The 21,871-nt window shown below is 44.2% G+C and overlaps 2 protein-coding genes across 8 annotated transcripts in view; one reads left to right on the forward strand and one right to left on the reverse strand.

The window, feature by feature from the left end:
- The window catches only part of LOC119164525 (uncharacterized), a 61,789-nt gene that overhangs the window by 17,101 nt on the left and 22,817 nt on the right, over positions 1-21,871 (forward strand). For 5 of the 7 annotated variants that reach the window (XM_075871985.1, XM_075871983.1, XM_075871984.1 and 2 more), the window contains one exon: positions 10,359-11,026. In XM_075871985.1, coding sequence (XP_075728100.1) covers positions 10,359-11,026 — 668 coding nt within the window. Of the gene's footprint in view, positions 1-10,358; positions 11,027-15,804; positions 16,917-17,695; positions 17,765-20,167; positions 21,492-21,871 lie in introns of those variants that run through there. The other 2 variants (XM_075871987.1, XM_037416734.2) reach the window with 2 other exon arrangements.
- Positions 1,809-5,322, reverse strand: LOC142769094 (uncharacterized). Its single transcript, XM_075871988.1, has 2 exons — positions 4,285-5,322; positions 1,809-3,018 (listed from the first exon to the last, which is right to left on the reverse strand). Exons 1-2 carry the CDS (start codon positions 4,581-4,583, stop codon positions 2,928-2,930), a joined length of 390 nt encoding a protein of 129 aa, XP_075728103.1. The 5' UTR covers positions 4,584-5,322; the 3' UTR covers positions 1,809-2,927.

Here is a 21,871-nt window from a genome sequence, read left to right on the forward strand (position 1 = left end):
GACAGGCCGCAATTAAGCAAACTAATGCATTATCTGCCCACACTGGCAACACATTCATGTCATTTCGTTATGAACAAGTGCCCAGTGCTGATTGCAATATAAGTGAGCTGAATAATGTGAAGCATTCACTCATTCGTAGCAGTAAAATGATGCTGCAAAAGTCGTATGCAGCATGTGTTCAAGAAACATGTAGACAGCACGCACAGTTTCATCAGACCGATCGTTTGCACAGCCATTTAGGATTGACTGTATAAATTTCATTCACATAGCCAGTGAGATATTGTTATGGGGTTAGAGACTTTTGTACAAAATGCGTTTACAGGAGAAAACCCACAGGCAAGATTCACAATGGCTGATTAACACCCTCGCGTGCCTATCAGCTGCTTGAGTTCTTCCTCTTCCTTTACTTCATCTCCGTGACAATATCTCTTGTTCTCATTTAGATGCGCAGCCTACATAGCATTTTATTAACATAATAGGCACATTAAACTTCTGTATGCACACCTTCCACACAGCAGTGCTTAATCAAGAGGTAACGCAAGTGACTTCTTATGATAAATAAACCTCGTGTTGAGTGCAATCATATTGACATTTTAACTCCCTAAGAATGCCTAAAACTGTTCATGTACTAGTGGCATCATCAAATACATAGAGAGAAGTTTTCATCACTGCAGTTCACCGCCTCGGCCAAGCCATGCAGCAGAACCGGAACGTACCCCTGATACGGCTGAGGAGACTGGTGTCGACACCTGCAGCAATGAGTAAAACCTTTATGAATCCACCTAAGTAATGGCAAATGAAGCGCATGCATAGATAGCCAATGTATTAAATCTTAAAAACATGTTTTGTAACTTTCTTCGTGTTCTTGCACATTTGAAGAATGTGCCTAATGTTTTCCCACCAGATTCTGCTGCATGCGATTGTAACACTTTATAAGTTTATAATAATACTGCCTTCTTCTGCAGTGATGCTTCAGCAACCACCTCAAGAGAGCAGCCACCATCAAAAATGGTGGGTAAACGAAAAAATTATTTTATTTACTCCTGGCGAGAGATCACAATCACAACTTTTTGAAAAGGATCTCTTTCTGTACATTTAAGCAATATGTATAATTCACTGCAGGTCACGCTCGTCAAGACGACAACGGACTTGCGAGGGCGCTAGGTGAGATATACCGCAAGAGTTGGAGGATAAACTTGCAGATTTTTTTCTAACAATCCTGCGCACGCTACAAAATACAAAACTTTATAAGGTTAACGCTCGGTCAAGTTGGTACACAGACATAGTAAAAAAAAAAAAGCAGTGTGAGAACGACAAGGTAGAAACAGAAGAAACAGGATAGAGCACTGAGTTTAAACTGATATTTTTCATTGTGGGCACATTTATACTAAGGCAGACAGAACCCATGTAACTACCGTAATATTTAGACGTTAATATCAGAAGATCAGCACCCTCTCCCAAAACATGAGTGTCCGTTTCAAAGATCAAAAGCCCATTTATTTCTCACAGAGAGGTAGACCCTATTGACACATTTATCTTTTAAGTGTACTATTTAATTTGCTTCAGTTACTCTATTTTTTTTCTTTCTTAGTGCCGAAAATCACTAACATCAGTTGAAAGTCAGTGCTCTGTCTTGTTTCTTCTGTTTGTACCTTGTCGTTCTCACAGTGTTTTTTTTTATTGCTAAATGGTGCTTTATGAAGTAACAATGCAACCTTAAAGCATTCATATGCATTAATCGCAGATCACACTTGCTTTACAGCAATGCAGGAGAGGGCACAAGCCATGAAGCTGTGGCGCAAGCGTGCCTGGAGCACCTTGAACACATCAGAGCGAACAGGGGGGTCATCAAAAAAGATAACATTGGTTTCTTCGCTCTACGTACCGATGCACGCCTCAGAGAGCTACCAGTGCACATTGCGCAAGATGTAATGCATGCAGTAGAACTTACGCTGTACGAAGCAGAGGCCAAACTGCGTCAGAGAAGTGAAGCAACTTGAAGTGTTTATATAATGCCAATGACACCCACCCATCTTTTTTATCTTGTGTTCACTTTTCTAGTCCCAACTTAAAGGGGTCATGACTGGTCACTCAACAATTGACGGTTGTCAGCAAAAAACAATACTACAGAGTAAAATGTGCTACTACACGTGTGAAAAGGGGCCTTAACAGATTATTTTAGTCAAAAATAAGCCGTAGAAATGCTCGACCCTTAAAACTCAATCTACCACAAGTGACCGCCATTTTTTCATGGCGCGCAAGACGTCACAAGCGGAAGGAGCAGTAGCAAATGGTATACGCATTGCACATTCACAGGACCCATTTTGACGTCCGAAATTATTTGTTGCAAGTATCAGCACTACATTGCTGTTTCGAGTCATTTAGCTTTAGTGGCGAGTTCAACAATGCGAAAAAATTTGATTGCAAGCGCAGTTGACGACGGAACAGGACCGTCTGCCAGAATGCACACTGTGCAGCAGCTTGTCGAGCAAGTAGTTTGTGATGTCATGGATAGTGAGCGCGTCAGTATTGCCCAACTGTCAGGCTACTAGCTCGCTTATAAAAATATGCAATTATAAATTAACAGCTTGACCAAATCGTTCGAATTTTGCCAGCTTGTATGTGAACATACAAGAATCAGCCCATACAATACACGTTATGGTTGAAAATTGGATATCATGACCCCTTTAAGGCAACTTATTTCTGTGATAATTGTAGTGATAACCGTGCAATAACTCAAAAATTTTAACATGAATTATTTATTTTTGTGTTTTCATGGTTATATTTAGACATGACAGTTTTCCCTGTAATGTATCTGTTGTGTCACCGTAGGCTTTTCTCTTGTTTGTTTAGCTTGGGAAGATGCTATGTACATAAGTTCTGTAAGCAATAAAATGCATTTACAACCCACCATCACCTTGTACGCCTCAAGTGCTGTTCACCACTTTGTCCTGCCAAGGCACCTGACCGTCTGTGACGAAGTAGTGCGCCAATTTATCTCGCACTTCCTTGGCATACCTACAACGCATAAGTGCCATGTGAAATTTATGCCGGCATAGCCATGATGGAAGACGCACACTGTAAAAGGAGCATGCTGAGCTTGAAAATCTCACGCATAGTTGCATTTCAGTGTCGTAGTCATGACGCTATATTGCCAAAGTGTTCCTCGTTTTTGATGTATTAATGAGCGCTACCTCTGCTGCCTATCTTCTACGGCATTATCACAGCTTGTGATAGAATGCATATTTACTGATTAACTTTAGAAATTTCGATATGTCAAGTTCCATGACAGCCAACGTCAGCAACTGCTCCAATTTGGACAAAACCATTGTACACTTGTCAGAGAATGATTGCCCTGTACAGTTAAACCTAATTAAATGTAGCTCGGTCAGTTCAAAATCCATCATAACTGATAGACCCGTTCAATAGGCATCAGCAAGGTACTCAACACGAATACCGTTTTCTTTTGTTAAAACCTCATCTTATGCGGCACGTGGCTGTTCCCACCAATTTGCAACAAAGTTGACTTCTATGTTTTCTTATTGCTCCTAGTTAACATATATTCAACTACAATAGAAAGTAGAAGAATCAGGGACTCATTTCTGTTAAGACACAGTTGTAATTGGAACAAACAAAAAAACTAATGTAAGTATATAGGATGCTGTTGGTATTAATTATGATATAAATGTGAAGAAACCAAATGGACGTAAATATCGGCACTTCTAGGGACAAAACTTGTGCCCACAAATCTCCCATAAAGTGGCCGGGGAGTTTGGGTAGAAGCTACCCTGGTAGAACATAGAACTGTATATTTGAAGGTCAGAGGTTCATTTCACAGACACCAAGGTATCCTTTCACTACACTTCTTTCTTCATATTGTCATTGTGAATACTACTAGCATCCCCTACACATTCCCTTGCTTTGATGTGTGGTAGTACCGAAGAACTTTCACCAACTGATGCTTATAATTCAAAGTAGTAAAAATTTACTAGCTCTTGAGCAACACAGACGATTTTACATACACGTAGTGTTCATGTCTTTACATGTTTTCTTTCACAACGTGCATTCTAAAAACTTCACTGCAGAGCAACATTTTTTACAATGTGTGTTTCTCGTATGCTTTAACACAAAACCTACTGTCCGAGCACTGTTTAAATGCCCATTACTAATGCAAAACACATGTGTGCCTCTCGTTTCTGTCCCCTCTGCATCCTTCAGTTTTTGTTGGTTGCGCACTATATGTGCCACGGCACCTCAACAGTCATAAATTGAATAAAAGCATACCTCGCAGCATTGCAGCCGGTAGGCCTTGATGGTATGAGCGCTCCGCCGGCTGCTTCCTCATCCCTCCAGCTTCCAGGTGAAAGATGTCCTTCCCAATCCTCGCTGTCTGTGGCACCAGGCGGGCAATAGGCAGTGGAGGATGCTGTAGACTCCTTAAGGAGAACGTTATGTAGCACTATGCATGCTCCAATGTATGCCTTTATATTGACTTCTTTCGCCTTAATTGGTCGGCGCAGCACCCTCCACCTTTGTGCCGGAATGCCAAAGGTATTCTCAATAGTGCGGCGTGTCCTGGACATCCTGTAATTGAAGACGCGACGCTCGTACGACTTGTCGTCATCTTCGTGCAGTGCTGAAAAGGAAGACACTGAGCATTGTAACAAAAATAACCTCACAAGCCTTATATGACAAACGCTATCATTGGTGATTACAAATTAAACATGCGGACCGCCCTGCACTGTCACAAAGGGCCAGCAAAGATGCTAACTTGCCATCACAGATGTTTCTGTGAGAGACCTTCAAAGGCCCCGATAAACTGTATAACTGTAATTGCCTACATCCATGCAAGAAAAAAATCTCAAAATTCAAAACAATGATCACACAAGGAAGCACAATCAAGTGCACTAGTCGCCAGTGTGTGCTTAAAGAGTACGCCCTTGTTTTTCTCCTCGTTCTGAGTTTTGGTGGCTGTTCTCGCATTGCACCAACCGAACCAGTTTTGCATGCTTCTGAAACATGACTGCCTAGTCAAACACTTCCCTATTGCATATTGCTTTTACAAATCTCACAGGTCATTTGTAGAGTCATAGAACGCCGGAATTTGTACCTCTCTTTTTTTTTTCAAATGTAAGTAGCGAGGTCCTGCTTTCACCCACGTTTGAGGCATAATTGGGACCACATATTGCTGGGGTGCAATGTGTTGTAATTGTACCAGTGCAAGCACTTTTTTCCCACAACATTAAACACATGTCCAATCGCGAGAGAGGTGCACCAACATTTTTTCCTAAGATACATGCATAGTCTACATTTCTACAGACTTGTCACGGTGCAACAATTCCTTAGTAAAATTCAGATGGCACGTAACAGCTACAATACAATGTCTTGAGTCCTGAAAGCTTATGCTGTTACTTAAATGGTAAACACAAACAGGTAATGATGCCTTGAGCCACCTATGTGATGTCCAAAATCACAACAGGCTTCGCTGTAGCATACCTTCTGCACAGCTCTTTCACATATACTGAAAAGAACTAAGCCTTTCTTTCATGCATTCTTAACTTACTTCGTCTTGCGTATGGCCACATCACGTACTCCTTCAGCGGGAAGGCCTATTCGCCGACGAAGAAGGGAGGGGACCCTCGTGTCCCATTGTGCTCACTAGTGGCAAGTCCAGTGCTCTTTGCAAAATATTTTTTTTTTTGGAGATTGCAGCGGGAGAAAATCCCACCGTCACTCTCACTTCCAGAGTGCCCGACTTCCACGTATATGAACCTGGGTGCAAAAGTACTGTAGTTCAAGACTTCACTTCAGGTATATCAGCAAAGGCCAGCCACCAATACTCAGTGCATGTCTTGAAACCCATTGTCTTTCTATGAAAAATGTTAGTTGACCATGCACTGTAACTGTGCCCGCATACAATACTCATTGTTACATCAGTGGTGCACAATATAACAAGACAACTATATTGTTTTGTGCAGCATTCATCTCTAATGCATTACCAAGTGGCACAGCAGTCCGTCACTCTGAAGGATGGACTACTGTTTAGCCTTCTAAAGTTATGTGTACTTGCATGTAGACATGGCAAAGGAAAATCATACACATCACTCAACCTCTTGAATATCACTTGTTACCTTGTGCATTAATGAAATTGTTAACACCTTGGCTCATAATGCTGATGCTACCTTACTAGTGTGCACATTTCAATACAAGAACCCAGAATCGCCTTTATTGGGCATCACACACAGCAAGCAGCGACTTGCTGAATGAGCCCTTATAATTGAAGTCCATAGACCCGGAGTTCTTAGGGCACTCTATGGTCACGTGCTTGCCATCTATAGCACCGAGGCAGTGAGGGATGTTCCACCTCTTGTGAAATTCTTGTGAAATCTGCCAAAAAAAAAAAAATCCCATAAATGATCGCCTTCACACACGTTGTCAATGCTACGAAATGTACATCTGGCTGCTTCAAGTACACAAAACTTTTTGTAGCCAAAAAAACATATGTAGCTAAAAATGTGCCTCTCCTGAAGGGACTCTTAAGTCAATATGACAGAGGTTATGGCACTGATGCTATGCCGAACAGGTTGCCTACAGGTTTTACTATGAACTCTGGTAACCTGCATTTACTAGTGAAACGGAATGTTTACTTCAATTATATGCAAGTTATTGAGTACTAATGAACATAAAGCCTGTGGTGTAATGTATTTTGCATATGATTATCCTCATATGCTCCCTTGTGTTGAGAGGGTCAGGATTACGATGAGCTAAACATAAGCACATAATTCCCAGTTGAGTTCAACATTCATTTCTCCCTTCCAGTAAAGGTGTGTTTCCAGTGTGTTGCTACAATATGTTTGCGTTGACATAGGCTGATCGGGCTTGCATTGCACTTCTCACATGCAACCACATTCACTCTTTCAAGTCATTTCTCAGTTGAAACCAAACTCTCACACATCAGCCATGAGAATTTTTGTGGAAAACGTTGCAATGTTACTCACTCCTTTAATGACTGTGTTACCTTTATGTTGCGTTGTATAGACTTTGCCAGTAAAGCTGCTTCTATTGAGTTGTGTGTTAACCATCTTCACACTCTGAACACAGGATAACTAATCTCACCAATGCATACACAAATCTATCAAATAGCGATTTTATGCCCTTGCCTGTTTCAATATATTGTGCAATGCCTGAAAGGCAGTGTCCTGAAGTGTGTGCTATTTTGGTATTGTCCTAGCTACATTTCAATTACACCACACAAAGCAGCACAAGCCAGCAATGTATCAAGATCGTTGCTGCAAAAATGCAGGAAAAACTAGCCTGTCATACCTTCATCCACTCATCTGTTGTTGAAGGGTGCTGGAGGTACAGTGGCTGAAGTACAAGCCAAAGGGGCTCACTGACCTCCAACACTATGGTGGAAACTGTTGATTTCCCTGCTAGGAAGTTGAAGGCCACGTCCCTTTGGGTTTCCCCTGTCGCCAGAAACCTGGCAAGGCAATGAGATGCAGCGATGAAATAAATCAATACACTGAAATTAGCATGCATTAGGTACACTACTCGGTCCTTATGAAGGCAATCCTTTCAGATAGAGCTTTCTTTGTTAATTGAGCATCTTTAATAATTACTTTACAGGTGACTGGACAGTTAACATTCAGAATCTCACTGCACTGCTTGTGAACTCTGTAAGCTGTCGAATATGCAGTGAATATTTCTGTGCGTACACATTTTGGCGAATCATAAGCATGCATCAATCTTTTCATGGAAGAGCATATGTGCTCATATCACTCAGGTTGAAGATGGGCAACCTAAACGTACCTGTAGCAATTCGCTCAGCATGGATTTCTGAAAAGCTGTAAATTCAAGGTGAACCTATTTCACAAAACATACATTCCTCAAGTCTATTGTTTAAATTGCTTTCACACATTGCACTACCATCAACAATACGTTTTGCCACTGCGCTACTGTCCACAGGGTATTGGGTCACTGTCAATTTAACAGAACATACGCATTATTGTAGCAAGGTGCAGGGGTTAAAATTTCGCATGTGTACTTGTGCAAACGCACGCACACCGTCGTGCATGCAGATACATAAAGTGTGGTTGGTTAAACCTCCTCTCTCCCCGATGCTGAAAAATATTTTTGGCATGAATACTCTGAGTGCCTCGAACAGCACATCAATTTGTCCTATCAATTTGGGCATAATTGTACATGCTAAGCTTAGGCTTGTGTTTCACTTATTTTATAACATCATTAATAATTGCGCTCTATATAGTATCTGTGCATCAGGAAAACAGAAAACTGGAACTGGCACGTCCGAATAGTAATGTCATTGTGTAGCGCAGAATCCAATTTTCTGGGATTTTACAAGCGGAAACCACGTAGCGATTACGCAATAAGCCACAACAGATGGTTTCCAAAATTTCACCACCTGTGATTTTAAGGTACGTGCGCAACAAACGCGCCAACCTAAATGCATTTCGCCTCCACCTAAAGGCGATCGATGCGGCCGTAATCAAACTCGTCACCTACGCGTAAACTGCCGACCGCAGTAACGACTGCACCATCGAGCCCGCATACGTCAAAAATGCAATTAGTTCTACCCACCCAAGCAAAACTTCCTTACAAGCGATGTGCAGCCGCAAGCTGCAACATATTAATCTTCAAACCTCACGCTCTTACCTAATGGTCATAGCTAGGCGGTCGTGCGCCGAAATTGCAGGCCGGTAGTTTGTGTCCTGCTTGGATATTGCGGGGTGCAGCAGTTCAAGCAAAGTGTCGAACGCTCGTAGCGGCATCCGCATGAAGCTAACCACCAAAAAAAGAACGAGATAACAGGTTATGCACTATCTTATAAGCACGTAAAACAACCATAAACTTACTCTCGGAAATACTCTTCGTCGTGCTAGTGCAAGTCGGGAAGCAAACGACCTGCGTGGCCAGCCACCTCTCGCGAGCGAAGGGACAGTCGCACCCACCACCGCCTTTTTTGCTGTGAAGGTTTTCGTGCTGCCAGCGCTGACACGTTGGCAGAGCACATCAGCACCGCCATAACCTCTTCTTCATCACTAGTCTCGAAGTCCATGATGCTGCCGGGAGAACGCTACGCAAACACAGCCGTCGGAAACAAGCGCGTCGCACACAGCTGGCTCCGATCGCCGCCGGTCACCAAAGTTCTCGTTCATAACGAGATCTGTACGTGACTCTCCGGGTTTGCGACTTCCGCTCGCTCGCATGCAGCTTTGCCGGTGTGAACGTCGCTCCCAATTTGGTCGTCAGTCGCAAATGGTCGCACGACCGCGGCTAGTCACGGGTGTGCACCAGCCAATAGTCCTACACAATTATTGCAAGAAATAACCGAACCACTCAGCAGCTGTTTAGAACTGTCGCCTAGCAGCTAGCACTGCAACTCCATTGAGTCAATAGATGTTTATATGTCCATTGACTGGATGGTCGTTCAAGAGTGCCCATGTTCCATGGGTATCATGTGACAATTAAGAGGCAGTGTCAACTTAGGCCTAATTTTGAAATGATTTATGTATCTTCATTGAAACATGAATGTTACCATCATGAAACATTGGGACGACAAAATCTGCCAGGCCTGCGCTGAACGTGCTGCACTGTCACAGCGAAAGCTAGACGAGCGGCCTTTAGGAGCCTTTTTGAACGCTCCTTGAGCAGCTGCTGAAAACACATTTGCAGGGTATGCCCCACTATGCCATTAATCATTGTGTAATAGGCAGGCATTCGCTATGCCATCCTTCGTCATTCTTCGGAGAAGTGTGATAGCTTCTGCACACTTGCAAGGAACTTTGTGCAATTTTTTCTTGTGCTGTGGCTGATGACTACAATGAAGAATTATGCCTGAAGCTTTAGTAATGGACTGGAGCATTCGACGACTAGTCTGGCAGTTGCCATCAGCCTGGCCTGTATATGTCTCGTAAAATTTGCAGATCTAGTGACGTCCTGTTTGTCCATTCTTGCGGCAAGCCAGGTATATGACAGCAAGTACAGTTGTGTCTTGTTTTAGAAGCTCTGTGAGTGAGCGAATGTCTTGTTGGGAATAGTGTTACATTCGGTTACTCAAACCTCGGTATAATGAACACAAATATAATGAAAGGGTTATATTAAAGTATGTGCAAAATAGTCTTGCAGCAGATACAGTATTGAGAATAACCCTTATAATGAATTTTCGGATATAACAAACTTAGTTTCTTGTAAGGTACCACTTTGTTATAATGAGGTTTGAGTGTATTAGATGAACATAACTATGTGCTTCCTTCATGTGTGTGCTACCTAAGGTTTTACATTTATTAACTATTTTCGCTGTGTGGTGCGCTAAACTTTCTGTTTTATTTTGGCAGTGCCTTCAGTGTCGACAAATTCAACAGGAGCCGGACATGCAAACGTTCACGGCACAACGGAAGGTGACTGTCGAATCAAGATGACTGCTGACGCATCGTGCAACATTAAGAGAGAAAACCCTTCCTTTGGAAATGTGTGTTTTGTGGTTAGTGCATACGGCTGCGGCGTTTGCTCGCGAAGTTTCGAGGAGGTCGATCTCCTGTTCTCGCACGTACTGGTGTGCCCATGGCCAGAGCCGTTCCAGTGCGGCCTGTGTATGGAGCCCTGCAGGAGCTGGGGCGCAACACGGGACCACCTCGCCGCTCACATGAAGAAAGGCACGGAAAACTGCCCACTGTGTGGTCACACGTTTGGCAAGCAGTGGACTATATTGCGCCACATTCAGCGCCACCACATGCCTGTGAAGCCGTTCGTTTGCAACTGTTGTGGGGGCGCATTCGTTGGGAAGGTGGACATTCACCAGCACAGCCGTCTGTGCCGTGCGAGGACGCAAGAGGTCGAGAGATACCTCGGCTCGAGTGAGAAAGGCGACTCGCAGGCTCGCAGCCACCTGGCCACCACGGTGTACAAATGCTCCCTTTGCCCGAGTAGGTTTTTGGACCGCTTGGTGATAGCGAAGCACATGCGTGCTCACCTGAACAAGGTCCAACGAAGTCACAACGACGATGTAAGTACACTCTAATTCATTTCATTGCGTATATCACCTTAGAGAGAGACTGAATAGAAAGACGATTTTTCTGTTATTACTAAATTCCGATTTCGTGATACCGACAGAACTGCTCTCGCCACAAGAAGAAACCTGGTTTTTTGATTATCCGAGATGCTTGAAATTGTCAACTTCTTGCACCTACATTTGGAGAGTTGTGCTCGCGGACGGATTCGAACATGATGCGCCAAAAGGAAACAGTGTGGGTGACCTTTTTTTTATTTGCAAAGAGGGTGAGAAAGAGTGAATACCTGAAAAACACGCTCAGCTGGATTCGTCGTCCTCTAGGTTGTTCCCATATGAGTGCACTTCATGCATGTCATTGTCGTCCCATATTAGAGCGGTTCAAGTGAAGATACAGAGGGTAAAGACAAACAGGTTGCGTGTAAAGATGAACGTCGCCACGAGAAATAGAACTAGCATGAACAAGATGTGCCACATGCCCTCGCTCATGAGCTGAGCAGTTGAACGCGGCTGGTCCAAAATGCGCTAGTGTGGGTTTACGTCTGTAAGCCAGAACAGCCTTACAGACGACGGACGCAGCTATTGTCTGTGTCAAGCTACGATTAGTAAGTTAAGTGTACCGCTGTGTGTATTATGCGCCTCCATCTGCGGCCTCACTTAACTATGCTGTAACAGTTACGATGAACCACTGACAAGTTCAACATAACGCTTTTCCTGATGGGAGGCGATGTGCAACTGCACCGAGACCGGCAGGGGTCGATTGGATTCTCCTGTGGTGTTTTCTTCATCAAGAAGAAGCCATTTCCTACTGTTATCCACTTGCAGTCTCAGTCATCCTCGCCGGTCTTTATTCCATGCAGATGTCTCTGGTTTCACAGAGTTTGAAGGGCAAGGAAGCGGTAGAGCTTTATCGCGTTATGTCATTTAGAAAGGGGGAAGCAGCAACATGTCATCTACTCCCTCTGTCGCTTGGATGCACCAAGTACATCGCTTGGGGGTGACTGTTCTCGACTATTGTCATCGTGGTCATTTCTGTGCGGCAAGGTGACTGTGAAATCGGAATGTCTGTGATTCGCCGCCCGCAAAATCTGTGGCATAAGTGTTGCGACGTGTGCGCCTGCGTGTTATTTAGGTGTCGCAACGTGGGAATCCTGGTCGTCTTTTACAATATGTGCTGCCCGCCTACATGAGTTGTGTACGTGCTGACATGGCGCAAGAAAAAAAAAAAAACCAACAAAACCTGCTAGAGCAACACAGTACAAAAGTAAACAAACCAGGTGATGAAAATATGCAGTCGTGTATGCATTATAAATTGAATTGTAGTCATCCGGTGATTTTGTGAATGATTTGACATGTACCTATTGGTGCAGCTGCTCATCTTAATGGAATAGATTTTCCCCGACTTATGAGCCAGGTTGAAGTGCCCATAGCATAAGCACTTGTCTCACGCTCGATGCCCGAACACCTTGCATGCAAAACGCTTTGCGAGGTTCTTTAAACCACGAAATGATCCGTGCTTAGTAATATCACTGCATAAATCGTGTACAATGCAGTGATCACAATTTATCATGATCATTTGCGTCGATCGAGATCGTTAATGAAGCGATGTCACTAAGACTGTTATTTTGCGAAAAAGAAGAAAATTTCGTTTTAAAGGCAATGTATCATACTTAACGATACATTAGGAATTATTACTTTTGTCTAACATGTTCTTTTTTTTATTTCACCTGTATTGCTTGCTTAGTAACAATTTGTTTATATAAAATTGTAATACTGTGAAAAAACAAAACAAGCAAACATGAAGGATGTATTGCACTTCTTTGTAAATCGTGAAAGCAAAGTATGGTGTGCTATTCACTGGCATTTGTGGGAAAGTGGAAACCCTATTGCCTAGCGCCTTTACACAGACACACCTTTGCACAGACACACCTTCGCACAGACACATTCATAGAAGGTAGTGTCCCCTGTTTCAGCGAAACTGAGTCCTGCTTTGAAAAAGTTGAATATTCCAGGGCTGACGGGGTCATGGCAACACCAGTGCAAGCTGTCGAAGTAAGAAAAAAATAATTGCCTACAGCTTTTAGTCGCTGCCAATTTGGCCGCTTACATCACCCCGAAATAAACTTAACGTATGCAGCCGCCCCACTGTTGAACACAATGTGCGCTATGCTCCTTCATTTCGTTGAAACTTTTAAGATGTCGAATGAAACATCGGCGTTTACCTCAAGAAGGCATTACAGACAGCTTTATGAAATGTGGTTAATGGCCTTGTTTTGTTTTGTGAAACAGCAAAAGAACAATTGCTTTATTTTAAACTTTACCTTAAATGTGACATTGTTTAGGTACCACCACAGGTATCGTGCAGCATTGCCGCCTTCTAGAGATGTACAGTACCGTCCACTGTTAAAGGGAAAACTCCAACAATCACCTGCCCTATTGTGGGCCCCGTAACTGCAAGTACACCTATGAACATTGTTCGTGCCCGGCACCCTTCTATCAAAAAGAGTGAGAACAGTCAAGCAGCAGTGATCTTATGCAAATCTAAGACACTATGTTTTTGCCACAAAGCAAAATCCCGACATGGTGTGCACGAAAATGCTCCCCACAACTTGCTTCTCATGGATTCCGACATAAACGCGGGGGGGGGGGGGGGGGAGGATTCAAACAGCAGAAATATTGCTAAGCTGATGCTGAATTTCCTTTCATCACAAGTTTTTATCTGGCTTTGGTTTCTTTATTTCGATATCAATGAACTATTGCAAGATAATGGTTGTATGCGAGAGAATTATTGCCATTGTTTGGGATCTACTTTCTTTGTTGCGCGGAGGCATGCAAAATAAGGGCAATGCGGCTTTGTGGGTGGAGCTTATGTTTATTGTTAGGCTGCCAACAACTAGAGGTGAGCTTTATAGGCATGCACTTACCCTCATCCTGTTTGCAATTCAGCTTTGTTGAACGGCACTGATGCTCAGAACCATCGTCTATAGCACATGCCAGTGGAAAGTTTGAACTACTGTGCATTGCCTGCAGTGTAAATGAGCCATGGCGCACATAACATTCATCAGTTAATGCAAAGTGCACTATGTTACCGATGGACATATGCTGTGAGTTAAAAAAAGAACATGTTTGTTACAGCACAGAAATGATGAGAGATAAGACAGAAGGTACACCAATGAGAGCTGTCACTCAATTAGAAAAATTTATGTGAAGTCTAACATAAAGGCTAGAGCAACAACTGTGTCAGCACCCTGCCGCGGTGGTCTAGTGGCTAAGGTACTCTGCTGCCAACCTGCAGGTTGCGGGATCAAATCCTGGCTGCGGCGGCTGCATTTTCGATGAAGGCGAAAATGCTGTAGGCCCGTGCACTCAGATTAGGGTGCACATTAAAGAATTCCAGGTGGTCGAAATTTCCGGAGCCCTCCACTACGGCATCTCTCGTAATCGTATGGTGCTTTTGTGACGTTAAAGGGACACTAAAGTCAACTATTAAGTAGAAGTTGATTGTTGAAATGGCGGTCCAGAAGCCTCGTAGTGTTACTTTTGTGCCAAGGAAGGGCCTATTTTGAAAGAAAATCACGTTTTAGTGCTCCGCATCTCGTTAGCACACTTCAAATTACCCACCTCAAGAAGCGGACCGACTCATGTCACTGCTGCCATGCACAATGTTTCCCGGCTTTACTGCGCTTGTCGCAGCAGACTGAAAGCAGTGGGCGCCACAGCAGCAACAACGGCCATGGATCAATTTTCCGCCATTGGCTTCAAAATTGCAGGCGCATTCGTTTTGACTGCGCCCAGCTAAATGGCACCACTTGTCCCGTGTAACCACGTGAAAATTGAATTCTCGAACCACTTGCGCCATTCCCTATTGTAACATCCGGCGGTTCTTTTTTTCAATGAATCAAACAGAAACGAACAAGCAGCATTTTATTGCGTCTCTTGATGCACGAAAGGTTCTTTATTTAGTGCAGTTAGATCGATTACTAGTGATTAATAGTAGGCGGTCCGTCTGTTGTCATCGAGATCATTTTGAAAATGTTTTACTGTGGCGCTTGTGTTGTTGTGCATTTACGTTAATTTCTCGGTAAGTAGGGCACTGTTGTTGATAATATTGTCGTTTTAGATGTTGCCATACATTGAGCTTTCACTCTGATGTAAATTGTTATTTGACATTAGTGTCCCTTTAAACCCCACATATAATCATCATCAAGAACTGTGTCAGCATGCGCAGAAGGTTTAGAAAGTTTAAACACAACAACAACCAAAAACAATGCGTATCACCTACCACAAGTAATCGTAATCTGGTATTACGTACTAGATTACATTTTCTTGTTGGAGGTCTTACATAAGGCAGAATGTCCAATGCACTAATGTGCCCTTGACAGAGCACAGTCATTGGCTCAAGAATCCCAGTACATTGCGGCTTGCATCACATTGCAACATGTGTGCCTGCTCACTTGTTTTTGCCATTGCTGAGATATTGTAAAGACATAGTTGCCAAGTGATAGAGGTCTTCCACATTAAGGGAGTACTGACACGATTTCGAGGCTCTGTAATCAGCACGTTTTATGGGTGGAGTGCCTTAGAGTTGAGTCTTGTCCCTCCATCCTCTGTTTTTCGTAGTCTTGGTGTGCTCGGAGTCTGCTGGGGCCACTGTGGTGCCAGCGCTTGCTCCAGATGCTTGCACTGGTTTTGCATTGAGCCCGCCAGGAGTGCCGAGGTGCCCCAAGGGCTACATAAGCGCTCGCTCCCAACGCGTGCTCTCTTTCTTTCTTCAGCCACGGATGGTCGCACCCGCTATGAATGAAAAGGCGGCTCAACATCAAGCGGAGTTGAGGGCTCGTAGAGCTGCTGCAGCACGTCGACGCCGGCAAGCGGACCCTCTGCGGAGGGCTCGCGAAACAGCAGCAGCACGGCGACGCCGGCAGGCGGACCCTGTGCGGAGAGCTCGCGAAGCAGCAGCAGCACGGCGACGCCGGCAAGCGAACCTGGAGGCAGTGAGGGCGCGCGAAGCTGCAGCGGCACGGCGACGCCGGCAAGTGAACCTGGAGGCGGTGAGGGCGCGAGATGCTGCAGCAGCACGGCGACGCCGGCAAGTGGACCCACAACTGAGGGCCCGCGAAGCTGCAGCAGCACGGCGCCGCCGGCAAGCGAACCTGGAGGTGTTTAGAGCGCGGGAAGCTGCAGCAGCACGGCGACGCCGGCAAGCGAACCTGGAAGCGGTGAGAGCGCAGGAAGCAGCAAAGCGCCGGGAGTGTTCACATGCAGACTGGAAAGTCTAAGCCGAGGAAAGCTTCATCAGCCTCGACGATGCCGGCAGGCAGACGCAGAGGCGGCGAGAATGCAGGAAATAGCGGCAAAAGACCGCAAGCGCTCACAAGTGTACAAGGTGCAGAAAACTGTAGAAGCACGGAGACCCAAGTGATCTATCAATGCTCCGCCCACTGGTCATCATTCACTTTGTATATTCGTTGATTTTTTTATATGTCTTGACATGGACTATTGACGCTCTCCACACATCAGTGGCAGACAACACGTGCAAATTATCTTCCATTTTCAAGTTTTCGTCACCCAGAATCTGCAAGCTGGCCTCATTATTATGAACATTATAAGTACCAGCCGGCACAGTGCACTGTACTAGCTCTGTGTCGTGCATGGATGGTGAATTGCAGGAATTGGTGCTGGAATTGCTGAACAACAATTCGCATTGTGTTTTTTGCATGCACTAGTGCGACTGATTAGATATTACAGAGGTGCTGGTTATCTGCTGCGAGATACCATGTCCTAGTCATGTAAGGCCGAGTTTAAACATCACAGCGAAATCGCTTCCCCTATACGGAAACCAAAAGTGCTCTTTTGTAGTAGTGGCAATAAAGATGTATTCAATGCATTTGTAGGCTCCACAATGTCCTTTTTTTAGAGTTTATAGCACCATTGTTCTTATTTAGAGTAACAATCGGAAAATGTTTGAATTTCATGACAATGTGCCCAAAACAGATTGGGTTATGCATGCATAAGTCAAGTATCATTGTCTCTTTCAGACAAGGAGCTGGTATATCTGCTCAGCACATGTGCGATTCCGCGATGTGCGATGCGATGTTTCCTTTCCCAGCTTTTTTATTTTCTGCACTGTGTTTATATGCTTTTCACTGGTATCTTCTTGTGCTCTTCAAATGAATTTCAGCAATCTATATTCCGGTGGTTGAAATTGTGGTGCAGGCCTCACTTCAATCTCACTGTCACGCAAGCCTTCTATGACAAGTTTTTAATATGGTAAAGTAAAACAAATAATTATTGATAACGTCTTATATTTGCGTTGAAGCTTTGTAAACAAGCGCCACGAGTCTCTAGAACGAAATTCATTGCAAGTAGATTCGAAGCCTCTATACTTTTGACAATTTTCATGGTAGTTGAAGTGCCACTCAAGGAGCCTCGTGTAGAAATGAACACCACAGTTTCGACCAGCTTTAGGAGCTTGCTCTTAATGCTCAAAGCTTGTCCATCATTGTAGACGCTAGTTTTCATTGCTCCGGCTAGAGGCGCAGCTGTTACTCTGATTTCAAGAGTATTCACTAGATGAGGTGACGCTCGTTTTTGGTGTGCTTCCTCTCTCTTCGCTGGGAGCTCACTCAGTGCACTTCACTGCCGCTGCTCGTCATGAACACCCAGGAAGCCAAAGCAGCAGCATTGAGGGCTCGCAAGGTGGCAGCAGCGCGGGCTCGCCACCAAGACCCTACGGTGAGAGCTCCATAAAGTTTATACATAGTGCATGAAATGTAAAGTTATGCATGGGTTGCACATGACGTCATTTTTGGCTAGCTAAGTGAGCGACTGCCATGTTTGTCAACATTGAGTCAAGCAGCTTATTGCGGCATTGGAGCTGGTTCGAGTTATTCGAGCAATGTGACGAAAGAAAACGTGTGCACTGTTTGCCCATCGTATTCCAAAGAGCTTGTGGGACCGACTTGTATACGTTGCCGAGCGAAAGTTGAAATGTGCGATGGCGTCGACATGTCGGAACTTCGAGTCAGTAAGGAAGCTGCACCGACTGCCAGTCTTCTGCCTTCCGTGACACACGGTGACATCGTGAATTATTTGGTGCTTTCGACAAGTCATGTCACTCTGCAAAAAATGAAGGTCTGCAAGTCGCTGGACGGCCACAACTTCTTCATCTGTGTATGGGTGAATAGCATAGCAGCAAAGCAGCTTGTATCACAGCATGTCGTCGTTCTATAAGCAAGGTTAGTGACGACGCTGTTTCATGTTACGGTCGAAGTAAAACTTTGTCTTTCTCAAGACGCATGGGGTTCAAGAGGATATACTTGTGATAGTTTATCACGCTCTGGTGCTGCGTCTATGACAGGCAGTTCGAGTGATGTTCCCAACTCCGTGGACAGCGCGCCTGCTGTGACTGCATCCAACGTGTTCGTCTGTCAACTTTTAGAGAGGTGGAAAAGTGCAGATGCTGCGGCAGTAGTCCGTTCGTAATAGCCATGGCCTGGCAGTAGGCTCTGTGTCCACTCAGGTTCGCGTTGTTTGTTAAATTGATGGATTATCCTATGAAAGAAGACACGTTCACATATTTTGCATCGTTAGACCTCATATAACAACACTAGACATGGTTTCTCGAGGGGAAAAGGTCGTCTTTACGTCGCAGAGAATCTAGGTAGCATTCTGGAGAAACAGTGCAATCACGTCAGTAATCGTAGTATACCTGGACATAACTCGAAAATACCCTTACCTGTGATGAAGGGATGACTGAAAACAGGGATGTATTTCTCTTTCTTTAGCTTTCCTCGGACATCCTTGTTCACACACGCTGATTTGTAATAATCGCTGGCAAACTAAGCATTTTAACACATGGCTGTCTGTTGCCTTTAGAATAATAAGTTCCACTTCTTTCTCTGCATCCAAAAATAACACAAACAGTCATGGTGAAGCAGGTAGCGCGACCAAAGACCTGATCCCACCGCTCGAATGCTCGTGACTACGTTTCCAGGCAGCTGCATATGTTGACAAACATGGCGGATCTTGGTCTTGTCATTTTCAGATGCGACATACATGCAACCTTGCCGAAATGTTCAATGAAGATGTAATAAAAAAGGTGGCTGAAGATGAACTCGTGGTTATTGATCAGATTCATAGACTAGGAAAATCTTCTGTTTTTTAATGCATGGCCTATAATACTGAAGCTTTTAGTTTTCAAGGGAAAAAAACTGCTATACTTAAGAATTTGCTATAATTTAAGGGGTCAAAGATCGGAGTGGGCGATTTCACTCCCCATGGGCGCAGTATGAGAAAGAAACTGTTGCAAGCAGCTCGGGCCAAGAAACAGACAAGCGACAAAGTAAATCTTGTGTTTAACAAGCTAAAAATAAAAAATAAAGTATTGGGATGGTATGAGAATAGAAACTGCATTAGTACGCAAGTTGTGACCACGCGACACCTAGAAACGCTCCAAGTAATGTTCACAAACGTAAATGTTCTCGGAATAATTCTAAAAATAACCTGGCTAGAATAACGTTTACTGAGCACAGATCCAAACTTTGTTGCACTCACCGAAACGTGCCTGCCAAGTGACGTTGGAGATCTGGAGATAACCTTTCCAAACTATGTAATCTTACGTGAAGACAGACCTACGTGTGAGGGAGGCGTGGCCGTCCTAAAAAAAAAAAAAGAGAGCGCATTCACAGCTCTCCTAGATGTCGAAGGAGCAGAAGCAGTATTCTGTAAAATTCACTAACTTGCTTATTTGGGCCGCTTGGTGCAAGATCAACGAAGCGAAAAAAACAGTTTTCCTTTACAGTTTACAGAAGTGTACAAAGATTTCTTGAACAAAATTTCCACGCCACTGTTCTCCTGTCTCTTCTTTTATGTTGTGTGTGCTATATCTATACACTCATGTGTGGAATAAAAGCTTGGTTGTAAGTCAGCACAGGGTCTCTCCCTTTCACTGTCTCATGTTTCGCGCTGTTTTTTCGCTTCGTTGTAAAATGCACTAACCACCTATCCTACTATAATTGGTCATGCTTATTACAGTCACTCTTCACCCATGTAAGCAATGCATTGTCGGTATTAATACCTGTACCTTCATGCTTTATAAGCGCTCGTTCTGGACACCAGCTCTCTTTCTCTCTTCAGCCACGGATGGTCGCACTTGCTATGGATGAAAAGGCGGCTCAACGGCAAGCGGAGTTGAGGGCTCATAGAGCTGCTGCAGCGCGTCGACGCTGGCAAGCAGACCCTCTGCGGAGGGCTCGCGAAGCAGCAGCAGCACGGCGCCGCCGCCAAGCGAACCTGGAAGCGGTGAGAGCGCGAGAAGCTGCAGCAGCACGGCGACGTCGGCAAAAAACCCAGAAGCGGTGAGAGCGCGGGAGGCTTTAGCAGCCCGGCGACGCCGGCAAGCGAACCTGGAGGCGGTGAGAGCGCGGGACGCTGCAGCGGCACGACGACGCCGGCAAGCGAACCTGGAGGTGGTGAGAGCGCGGGAAGCAGCGGCAAAACGCCAGAAGCGTTCACATGCAGACTTGGCAGAAGACAAGGAAAACTTCAGCAGCACGACAACGCCGGCAATAGGACCTGGAAGTGGTGAGAATGTGGGAAGAGGCGGCAAAATGCAGGAAGCATTCACAAGTGGACTTGCAGTCTAAGGTCTGTGAAACTGCAGAAGTACAGTGACCTGAATGATCTCCCGTTGTTTTTCCCATTTTCCATCATTCACTTCATTGTTATTAGGCCATTTTCTTGTTGTCCTGGCATGGACTATAGACGCTTTCTACATATCAGTGGCAGACAAGGCATGTGAAATATCTTCGAATTCTAAGTTTTCGTCACCCAGAATCTGCAAGCCTACCTCACTGTTATGAGCATTATAACAACGAGCTGACACAGTGAACTGTGCCAACTCTGCGTCTTGCATGGATGGTAAATTGCAGGAATCGATGCCGGAATCGCTGGACAACAATTAACTTCGTGTTGTTTGTATGCACCATGTGCGACTGACAAGATATGACAGAGGTGCTGCTTACCTGCTGCGAGATACGATATTCTAATGACGTAACACTGAGTTTTAAACATCACAGCGAAACTGCTCCTCCTATACGAAAACCAAAAGGGCTCTTTTGTAATATAATGGTAATAAAAATATAGTCAGTGCATTTGTAGACTTCTCACTACTTTCATTTAGGGTTTTTGACATCATTGTTCTTATTTAGAGCGCCAATCAGAAAATATTTAAATTTCTTGTCAGTAGTCCTATAAACAGATTGGGTTGTACACGCACAAGTCAAGCATCATTCTCTCTTGCTGACAAGGAGCTGGTGTATCTGCTCAGCACATGTGCCATTCCGCTATATGCAATGTTTCTTTTTCCAGCTTTTGTAACACTTCTGCACCATGCCTATATGCTTTTCACCCTTGTTTTTTTGTGTTCCTGAAATAAATTTCAGTTGCTAGTCAGTGCTCATCTATGTTCTTTCTGTTTTACTCTGACTGCATTGTTTTCACGTTGTACTAAACTAGCCCAACACACAATGCTATTGAAAGAGGAACATGGCATTCATCACACAAACACACAATAAATAGAACATGTCACATCCACTTAGCTTTACTGCATGCATAGAGTATTAAAAATTTGATGACATTCTAGTACTGTGATGATTCAGTCACCATGGGAACTATGGGAAGTAAAAGCTTCAGATTGGGTTACATTACGTACAAAAGGGTGGCTACTTGGGCTGGTTGGTATTGCACTTTTGAAAGAAATATACTTTCTTAATGTGCAGGGAACGTCTTCAGAAGGAAAAAAGAGGAGAGAGATAGGAAAGAGTGCATAGGAGAAAAAAA

The sequence above is a fragment of the Rhipicephalus microplus genome, chromosome 8, assembly GCF_043290135.1.
Source record: "Rhipicephalus microplus isolate Deutch F79 chromosome 8, USDA_Rmic, whole genome shotgun sequence".
Taxonomy (NCBI): domain Eukaryota; kingdom Metazoa; phylum Arthropoda; class Arachnida; order Ixodida; family Ixodidae; genus Rhipicephalus; species Rhipicephalus microplus.